The sequence below is a fragment of the Bidens hawaiensis genome, unplaced genomic scaffold (assembly GCF_021521415.1).
Source record: "Bidens hawaiensis isolate Kalapana, Puna unplaced genomic scaffold, B.hawaiensis_p1.1 tig00010855_1, whole genome shotgun sequence".
In the NCBI taxonomy this organism is placed as follows: Eukaryota; Viridiplantae; Streptophyta; class Magnoliopsida; order Asterales; family Asteraceae; genus Bidens; species Bidens hawaiensis.
This window is the reverse complement of record NW_027491838.1, coordinates 261,745-272,792: the sequence shown is the minus strand read 5'-3', so window position 1 is coordinate 272,792 and position 11,048 is coordinate 261,745. Positions and strand designations below refer to the sequence as shown.

The 11,048-nt window shown below is 34.3% G+C and overlaps 1 protein-coding gene across 1 annotated transcript; it reads left to right on the top strand.

Moving 5' to 3' along the window:
* Nucleotides 1–1,331: 1,331 nt before the first annotated feature.
* LOC143536670 (LRR receptor-like serine/threonine-protein kinase FEI 1) lies at nucleotides 1,332–7,701 on the top strand. Its single transcript, XM_077030604.1, has 14 exons — nucleotides 1,332–1,468; nucleotides 1,545–1,695; nucleotides 2,558–2,693; nucleotides 2,783–2,854; nucleotides 2,962–3,033; nucleotides 3,166–3,237; nucleotides 4,079–4,150; nucleotides 4,225–4,296; nucleotides 4,392–4,477; nucleotides 4,577–4,738; nucleotides 5,014–5,346; nucleotides 5,916–6,161; nucleotides 6,256–6,389; nucleotides 7,236–7,701. Exons 2-14 carry the CDS (start codon nucleotides 1,599–1,601, stop codon nucleotides 7,452–7,454), a joined length of 1,773 nt encoding a protein of 590 aa, XP_076886719.1. The 5' UTR covers nucleotides 1,332–1,468; nucleotides 1,545–1,598; the 3' UTR covers nucleotides 7,455–7,701.
* The last annotated feature ends 3,347 nt before the right edge of the window (nucleotides 7,702–11,048 follow it).

Here is an 11,048-nt window from a genome sequence, read left to right as displayed (position 1 = left end):
TGGTAACATATAATAATAATAATAATAATAATAATAATAATAATAATAATAAATGGTTAGTGAAGCAAGTAACAAACATGTGATGTAAGTTGGAAGCAGTTGAGTGTAGAAAGAAGCATTGAGTTTGAGTAAGCGTCGGTCGGTCACAGGTACGGCCAACACCACCTCCTCCACTTGCTTCTCTCTCTCTCTCTCTCTATACAATTCCTCAATCGCAGATCCCAACGAACGAACAAACAAGGTATGGTATCACTTCCTCCTATCTCAATCCGATCTAATTTCACCGCAATCGAGCACCATTAGCTCCGATTGCAGTTCAATTGCTTGCATTCTGATTATCTGCACTTCATTTCATTCATTATTTGCTGTGGAATTAGGCTTTAGCTTTGGGATAAATCTAAGAGTCTCGCATTTATATGATGATCAAGTTTGTGAAGTTGTTGTAATTTCACCGCAATCAAGCACAACTACCTCCTATTGTAGTTAAATTGCTTACATTCTGATTCTGATTATGCTTACTTAATTTGATTGTTTATGTTTTTTAATTTCTGTTGTAGAATTGACCAGAGCTAGGGTTTTGTGAATTGTTAAGTTTAGGTTTGTGATCACGTTTGTTACTGGAATTGGTTTTTACAGTTGTGAGTTAGCGAGGCTTGACTGGATACTGGACAGTTGACTGAACATTGTAGGTTATTGAAATTATGAATGCAAGCGATGCTTATGTCAGTAAACATGTGTTTATTAATGAGGTGTGCAAACTAGCTTGCGGTAAACTGTTGATAGCACAAAACGGTGAGAAAATGATAGGGGTAAAGAAGATAGATACATCAAGTTGGGTTAAAGGTCATAATCAAGAGTCGTTTGTAATTATAATAAAATGAAAATAGTTAGTATGTGTTGTTACTTGCATTCTGGTCTGCTTAGAACATGACACATTTTGGATTATAGAAGTTTTGTAAAATTATAGTGTTCAATGCTATATGTGTAACATATTTTCAAGTGTGAAGGTCGTTGTTACGCTTTGTACAATTTATTTTCATTTTTATAAAATCAAGTAATTGTGAAACTTGTTCAAACCCTAATTGCTTAAAATATCTATAAATTAAGTCAATTTGTTAAAGTATGGCATCTATAACTGCTTATAAATGTGTATATGTATTACGTAGTATTCAACTTATACATATTAAATTCAAGTAAATGGGATATCAAATCCTAATTGCTTAAGATATCTATAAATCAAGTCAATTTTGTCCAAAGTATAAATATCTATAACTGCTTTAATGTGTATACGTATTACATAGTATCCAACCTTTATATATAATAAATTCATGGTTTACTATTTGTTTGACAGGTGATTAATTTCATTAACCCTTGTTCAGAGCTACTTGCATCTGCAAAAGTTTATCTTCAATATTCAAGCTGTTGTATATCTTTCGCTATGCTTCAGTAGCCTTGTTTCTACAAGCATGTAAGCTTTTGTTTTAATTCTATTTTAATGTTTTCTTTTGTTCTTGTTATGATTGTTTAAATTTGCATTATTTCAGGCTCAGAGCTGTCAGTTATTATCATGAGTTGTAGGATGCTTAATCAGCACAGCAATGGGCATACGTTTTATAACTTTTCAAGGGCCATTGCTAATTTACTTTTTATTAGTTTGCTGTTTTGTGATCAAACTTCAAGGTCTTACTAGTGATGGTATGCTAATTTATGCATATTGAAATTTGAAAACTGTATAAATGTCTAGGGCTGTAAATGAATCAGATCAAACCGAACAGAACGAGACCCTTGTTTATGTTTGTTCATTAAGACAAACGGACGGTTCATGAACACATAGCCGAATGGAACTTTTTGTTCATGCTCGTTCGTTAAGGAAATGATTTTGTTTTTGTTCGTTCGTTAATTTTATAAATGAACAACGAACAAGCGAACATCTATTAATTTTAAACTAAATCCAACATTCTTAAACTTGAGTATTAGACATAATCACCCAAAATAAATATAAACTTGAGTACTTCACATAATTATCTGAAAATACTTGACATATATAAAAACCTTGAATGACCAAACATAAACAAAAGAGTGTTTTAATGAACGTAAATGAACGAGCATAACCAAATGTAAATGAACGAACATAAATGAACACATTACCGAACATTCACGAACACGACTTCTCTTCATGTTCGTAGACATAATCCACCCAAAATAAATATAAAGTTGAGTACTTCACATAATTATCTGAAAATACTTGACATAGATAAAAACCTTGAATGACCAAACATAAACAAAAGAGTGTTTTAATGAACGTAAATGAACGAGCATAACCAAATGTAAATGAACGAACATAAATGAACACATTACCAAACATTCACGAACACGACTTCTCTTCATGTTCGTTCATTTAGTTAATCGAATGGAATTCCTTGTTTATGTTCGTTTCTTTTTTAAATGAATTTCCTGCTGAATGGTTCGTTTGCAGCCCTATAGATGTCTAAATGATTTTGTTTCTTGAAACTTTATATTATTTGCCTTTTATAGTATTTGTCTTTATTTTTATCAGGTGAAGCTCTTGTTAATTTCCGAACAAACATTATTAGTTCAGATGGTTTGCTTCGTCAGTGGAGGCCCGAGGATCCTGATCCATGTGGATGGAAAGGGGTAACATGTGATTTGAATACCAAAAGAGTTGTATATTTGTAAGATATTAAAACCTTAAATCTTAAACCTTAAACCATATATTGTTGCAAGACTTGTAATTTCTTTGGTTGTTTATGTAATTTTGCAGGAATCTTTCAAATCACAAACTAAGTGGGCCGGTATCACCAGATATTGGAAAGCTAGACCGTTTAAGATTTTTGTAATCGATTTCGAGGCTTTTATCTTGATATTTTAATGTTTTTTTGTGCATGATTTTTACAAATAAACTATACCTGTTGCTAATGATACTAATATTATGTGATTTAGAGATCTTCACTACAACAACTTTTATGGGGCAATTCCTCCAGAGTTAGGAAACTGTACAGAGCTGCAAGGATTGTGAGTACAATAATTTTAAATATGATTAAAGTTTACATTTTTCTGACATCCTGTTTAATATATATGGAAGTTTTGTTTTTTAGATATTGATGATTTTGTTTATTAATAACAGTGACATCATTTTTTTCTCAGATTTTTGCAGAATAATTACTTCAGTGGAGTTATTCCTACTGAATTAGGAAATCTTTCGAAGCTTCAAACATTGTAAGTTATTCAATTATCTTCTGTAATTTGATCAAGATGGTTTTTTGATATTATGCTCAAGGATGCCATTCGTACGATTTTTATGCTAGTTTTAGGCCTGGAAACGAACTGAATGCTCAGTGAACTGTTTGTTTGGCAGGAAGTTCGTTTTTGTTCATTCATTTAATAAACAAACAAAATTGAACACAACTTTTTGTTCATTTAATTAAAGAACATGAGCATGTGTCTTGTTTGTTCATTCACATTCGTGAATGTTCGGTTACGTTCCTTTGTTTATATTCGTTCAAGATTGGTTCAAATATATTTATTACCAATACTAATCTGAAATCAATTTGAATTTTGTAATCGAAAAACCTTGAATTGACTATCTTTGTTTACTTTTGAACTATTGGATGTAATGATCATGGTAGTTTAGGCTTTAACTTGGGAATACGTTTGCTTTTGGCAGGTGTTTCTTTATGCTCATTCACTTATGTTTGTGAACCATTTGCTCAGAATATTAACTGTCGAATATAAACGAACATTGACACGTTCATTTTCTTAACAAAGGAACATGAACCAGAAAACCTATTCGTTAAAGTGTTCGTTTTCGTTCTTTTGTTTGGTTAAAATTATACGAGCGAACATGAACAAGCCCCGTTTGTTTTTGTTGAGTTCGTTTACATGCATGGAATTCACGATTCGTGTGCGTACTTTTAATATCTACAATCTGAGCTTCTACACAACTTTTAATTGATTATTTGTTCAAGAAACTTCTTAGTTACAGTGATATGTAACGACTCACAATCAAGAGATATTTTATTCCTCAAACTAATTAGGGTTTTGTTTTTGTGCATTGCAGGGATATATCTAGCAACTCTCTTAGTGAAAGGATTCCCGCATCACTTGTATATTTAAGGAACCTTTCAATTTTGTAAGCGTCATATTAATACTTTTTAATATTGTTGTTGAATCTTTTATTGATTTATGTTCTTTGTACTTTTGAAGCAACGTCTCCAACAATTTTCTATACGGGGCCATCCCATCTAATGGTGCTCTCGATCAATTTGGAACCGACTCGTGAGTTCTGAGTTTTCAAATAATAATGTAATGCAACTTTAAATCTTTAATTGAAGTATTGATATATATTTTATTTTATGGTTGACTATTCATAGTTTTCTTGGAAACCGTGGCTTGTGTGGGACGAATATTAATCAGTCATGCGAAAATGATGGAGGTTCAGGAGGCTCGCATCCTCCGGGTTTGTTATAACTTGATGCATGATATTGTACTTTTATTGCTTTTGTATGACGATTTATTGACTTACATAACATTTTATGATAATATTGTTTTATTATAGGAAGTCAAAATGTGAAGAAGAATTCGGGGCGGTTACTTATCAGCGCTTCTGCTACCGTGGGTGCTCTGCTTCTGGTTGCACTTATGTGTTTCTGGGGTTGCTTTCTTTACAAGAAATTTGGTAAAAATGATGTCGAAGGTCTTGCAGTTGATGTTAGTGGAGGTGAGCTTTTAACAATACTTCTGTGTGTGTGTACATATATGTGTCTGCATGTGTATATATATAGATGTATATATGTATTTTTGTGTATATTTGTATAGATATATACATCCATATACGTGTGTGTACAAGTACAAATAAATACATCTCTTTCTCTCTATATACACATGCATAGATATTTTACACAGTTTTTTTTTTTGGTGAGAACACGCATAACAAACTAAATCATTCATTTTTCCAATCTTGGAACAGTTTTATATAGATATTTATTGGTTTAGGTGCATCGATTGTGATGTTTCATGGAGACCTGCCATATTCTTCAAAAGATATTATTAAAAAGCTGGAAACTTTGAACGAGGAGCATGTGATTGGCGCTGGCGGGTTTGGAACAGTATACAAACTGGCAATGGATGATGGGTGTGTATTTGCTTTAAAAAAAATAGTGAAACTGAACGAGGGATTCGATCGGTTCTTTGAGAGGGAGCTTGAAATTCTTGGAAGCATTAAGCACAGATATTTAGTGAATTTAAGAGGATACTGTAACTCTCCAACAGCAAAATTGTTAATCTATGATTACTTATCGGGTGGCAGTCTAGATGAAGCTCTTCATGGTAATATAATCCATCCCTACAAATGCATCATATGTATGTATGTGTGTGTGTGTGTATTTATATGTATCCATCCCTACTAATATATCATGTGTATGTATATGTGTGTGCGTGCTCGCACGTGTGCTTGTGTGTAGGGTTTGAATCTTTTAAGAACTCCAAAAAGTTGAAGAACATCTAGAATTCCTAACAACCAATCGTTTTATCTATTTCTTTTTATATATCTTATATTATTTAAGGGTAGTTTTGTCGTTTATTATATGTAATTTTGTGATTACATATATGTAATCTCAAGTTTACATATGTGTCATAATAACTAAATTTCATATATGTGCAATAACCAATTTACATAGATGTAATCATAATATTGCGTATAGTAAATGACAACGCTACCCTCAAATAGTAAATGATTGGTTGTTGGGAGTTCTTGAAGCTCTTAAATTATTTGAAAGTTCTTAAATGATCCCGATTCTATATGTGTTGTGAGTGTAGTAGTTATGCAAGTACACGGGATAATAATAATAATAATAATAACAACAACAACAACTAATTAATTATTATGTCATTTGCAGAAAAAGCGGAGCTTTTAGATTGGGATGCTCGGCTCAACATAATAACGGGAGCTGCAAAAGGGTTGGCATATTTGCATCATGATTGTTCCCCTCGAATTATACACAGAGATATAAAGTCAAGTAACATTTTGCTTGATGGAAATTTTGAGGCTCGGGTTTCAGATTTTGGACTTGCAAAATTGTTAGATGATGAAGAATCTCACATCACAACCATTGTTGCTGGAACTTTTGGTTACCTGGCTCCAGGTATGATCATAAATTTTGATTACATGTACAATGTTAAATATTCTTTTTGAAACATTATGTATGTTACTTATTTTGTGTATAACATTTGTTGCAGAGTATATGCAGAGTGGTAGAGCAACAGAGAAGACGGACATTTATAGTTTTGGTGTACTTGTGCTTGAAGTTATAAGTGGGAAGAGGCCCACTGATGCATCATATATTGAGAAGGGCCTTAATATTGTTGGCTGGGTACGTCTCTTTTCTTTAATATTACAGATTAGGAACTCAACATAGACATACGCATATGTATATAAAGATGCTCAAAAATTTCGTGGAAACAACATAGATGCTAACACAATTATAAGATGCTCAAATATTTCTTGGAAACAACATAGACATACGCATATGTATATGCGTAAAATTTTTGTATGGGTCGAAACGGCTAAGCGATTTAACTATTTTTTGTAAATAGTGGGGTGCCAAATATGATTACAATATTTATCTTGGTTAAACATTTATCTAATATCTTTATTAAGTGATCAAGAGATTCTAAGCATTAAAAGCATGGGTGTGAACGAGCCAAGCCACTCATGAACTAATTGAGATCGGTTCACAAAAAGCTTGAATGGAGCCGAGCTCGAAGCCGAGGTCAAGCCTAAAGATAAGCTTGTTCAATAAACGATCCCGAACTTCACTTATCAAGCTCGAGCTGGCTTGCGTGCCTAAACGAGCCTATTATTTATATGCTTTCTTAGTGTATTAAATATATATTTGTATAATACTGAGTTTTACATATAAATTTATGATACAAATTAGTTAATAAAAAATAAGCAAGCCGGGCTCGAGCTTGGAAAACTACTCACGAGCTCAACTCGAGCTTTAGAAATAGAGTGTATACAAGTTTGGGCTCGAGCTTGGTAACTACTCACGAGCTGAGCTCGAGCTTTAGAAATGGCTCGTTTACACCTGTCATTTTTTCATTGTACTTGTTTGACCCGTTAAAGATAAATTTAAACCCAAATCAACCTATTCAATAGTAAATACATGTAAATTGAACTATTGCAACTAATATTTGCTTTTTTTAATCCTTTTCAGTTGAATTATTTGATAACGGAGGACAGGCAACGTGAGATCATTGATCCAAACTGTGAGGGAGTCGAGTCCGCAACCCTAGATGCTATACTTTCACTTGCAATTCAATGCGTGTCATCAGCCCCAGAAGATAGACCCACGATGCACCGCGTGGTTCAAACCCTTGAATCAGAGATTATGACTCCATGCCCAAGTGACTTCTATGATTCCAGTTCTGATTAGGTACAACAATTATAACGGGTTTTTGTTATATATTCTTCGAGCAGATCGACAGTTGAGTTCAGAAATCCTGCCTTAGGTAATATTTGCACAATCTCATCAAGATTTGCAGTATTTATGCTCGGTTTTCTTGCGTCAAATGTATATTGATGGTAGTTTTTAACTTATTTTATGTTGCTTTATATTGTTCATGCCATTTTTGGATCATATGTTTCTTGTTTTTATCGACATTGAGGAGTTTTTGTCTTCCTATCATGTTCCACGAGGAGTTGTTATTATGCTATCTTTGGTTGTATAGTTTCGTATTTGATAACTTGATATTTTTGTAATATGACTTGAAATGTGTCTAAAGAGCATTGCTAGTGGATGTGTAAAAACTGAACCATTTAACGAAATACTCAACCCAAAGTATACAATTGACAGTTTGGCTTTTGGTTTGAAGACTTAACAGAAACTTTTGCTTCGGTTTGTCCCAAAAACCAAACTGAACAGGAACCTAGACTGTATACATCATTTTAAATTTGATGTATTATCATACTTTGAACATTAGTTGGTTCATTTAGTAAATAGGAAACCTCGGTGGTGGCAGTGTCAATGATGGTTGAGGTGATGGTGGCAGACTGGCAGCGTCAATGATGGTGGAGGTGGTGTTGGTGATAAGTTGGTGGTGGAGATAAACAATGGTCGTGAGTAGAGATGATCAACAAAACCGGTTCCTGGAACCGAACCGGTGGACCCGAACCGGACCCGAACCGGTTCCTACCCGTTTTTTGTAGGAACCGGACCCTATCTGATTTAACCCGATGATCCGTGACCGGTTCTTGCATTTCTGAGCGGGGGCGGGTAGGAACCGGAACCGAACCGGAACCGGTTCTGGAACCGGAACCGGTTCTGGAACCGGAACCGGTTCCTAACCGTTTTTTTTGGCCGTTTTTTGACTGTTGGGGTCAAAAATAGCCGTTTTTTGACCGGTTACGGTACAGGAACCGGGTTAGGAACCGGTTAGATAGGTTAGGGGTCCGAGGGTGGGAGAACCGGTTCGGTTCCCTAACCGGTTCGAGCCTGGAACCGGTTTAAAAGGTGGTTTTGAATATAGGAACCGGTTAGGAACCGGTTCCGGTTCCTCGTCCCAAACCGTTTTGAACATCTCTAGTCGTGAGTTGTGTTAGTTTGTTTAGATATTATGTTTTAACTTTTTTTTGAGTGGTATGTATATGTATTGAACCATTGTCTAATCTGAGTAGATTCAAATTATGACGTCTAATACTTCTAATTTGAGGTCAAGTGACATGTCAGTATCACATCATGAGCATGACCATGAAAGCATCAATGATGGGAAAACAACAAATATGGAATTGTTATTCGTACTGCAATAAACCGAATGAACATTTGAAAAAAGAAAACGCATATTGCTATACATAAAGGCTAAAGTAAATTTAAACGACAACTGAAACAATAACATTTTTGTTTCGAGGCAAGTTAATTTTATCCTTAGCAATTGTGTCTTCAACCATTCAAGAAAATGTGCTTTAGATTTATGGCAAATCGCTTTGCAAGATGCAATGAATCAACAAGTTTAATTCCTTCTCAGTATTTCACAAGTGGTGACTAGCCAATTGAACTTCGTGACTTTTAAAGATATCAAGTAACTAGAAATCATATATGGTTACAAAAATTAACTGAGTTTTTGTGTTTTAAAAGGATTTTTCTATTGTCACAAACGATGTCGGGTTAATCATAAATAGACCTCTTTTTCACCTTTGGAATGGTCACAAAACCCCTTCGAATAGACAACTTTCCAAAAGTCTAAATTCGTTAGCAGGTATCAACCGGAAGTCGCAACTTTTTGAGCCATCACCTTTTGATAACTGGAACCTTTAATAGGTGCAAGTAATTTGAGCCATGCGTGCTATGGAACCACCAATCAAACCATTGCAAACCAGTACTATATTTTACCTTGCCCATATATAGTAATTTGAGCCATGAATGCGAGTAAGGTAGCCAACTTCTTATTATTTTTAATAAGAAATAAATGCATTTAATAGGATTAGAAGTGAGAAAAAAAGTAACTTTAATCTATTTTGGTAAATACATTTTAAATCACCTATATTGGTAAATAATTTTTCACCCAACCCAATTTGGGTAAAAACTCTTCATTTCAGCGCTAATAAAACAATTTACCTAACATAAATATACATTCAACAGTTAAATGGTACCTCGCTAATTGGTCAATTCCTCATTATAGCTATCTTAGTGGATAAGCTGTCATCCCTTGAACTTATAAAAGTGAGCTTTACACGGAATGCTTGTATAAACGAGCAGATCACATTAAACCATCCTAAGTAAAACATGGTGCTGCACCTAGACCTTATTTGTCATCAAGAACATCATTTGTGTGTTCTTCCATGGACATTTTTTATTGGTTTGAAGGATGATTCATCCTTGAATCCTTAGGATCCCTCTATGTGAGGTAAACAAGCATTATGTTAATGTCTTTTCCCTTTTGTTTTGATTATGTTAAGATAGGGTGCTCTCAATTCTTGTACAAGCTAGTACAACTGTAATTAACAATAATGTAACCATAAAAGGTAGCATGATGAAAATGTAGTTGTTATTTGAGGCATGAATGAACTTAATTAGGAGTGTTCATAGTAGACACTAGGCATGTCAAATATCTCGGGCAACATTCAGGTGAGAACCTTCTTCAATAATAATTAGGTTTTTCCATGACATAATTATATATGAAAATGAGAAAGCTGTGAGTTCTCACCATTGTTGACAGTATACAACAGAATCTTCACGTCTGTTGATCCTATCCGGTAGAAATCAGTACCGGGGAACATCAAATAAACCCGGTTTGGTTTATGAACTAAAAGTGTTAAAAGTTTCATTAACATCCCCTATGGATTTAATGAGTTTTCATTTGGGTGTCACGGAATAATGAGTGGGCGGAGTGGCGGTATTAAACGAGTGACCCATATTAATAAATGGAACATAACGAATTGTACCCGGGCAACTAAAGGTGGTCTCAATCTCGAAATACGACTTTGTGACAAGTAGTATCAAAGCAGGTTGATGCTCGAATCAGTTGGCATGTTACCGTCCATTTCCACTTCTACGGTCTAGCAGATAAGAAGCACGCTTACATATCATCTAAGTGTGGCTAAGTTCGGTTAAGAAGTCTAGAAGATTATCCAAAAAGACAAAACAGAGAAACAACATGAGACAATAGGAAAAGAGTAAATTGAAAAAGATCAATATCCTCTTCTTGAACCATTCTTACAACAACCATAGCACAAGCATGATAGTATTGTCACTTTCGTGAGACAACAAGGACAAAAGCACCAACAATTCAAAGAATTTGTCTCCAAGTCTTGACAAGCCTTCAATGCCTATAAAAGGACTTCTCCACTATTTTCACCAACTCCAATTCTCACCTCTACTAGTTTTCTCTCAAAGTTAGGTTTGAAACGACCTTTAGAGCTTGAGGATCGCTCCATAAGGATTCCAAAATCGGAAAATAAGATAAATAACTTAACTAATTCACCTAGTATGGACTTTATGTCTTTATAAGCTAAATTAGTTCAATCGAAGGTG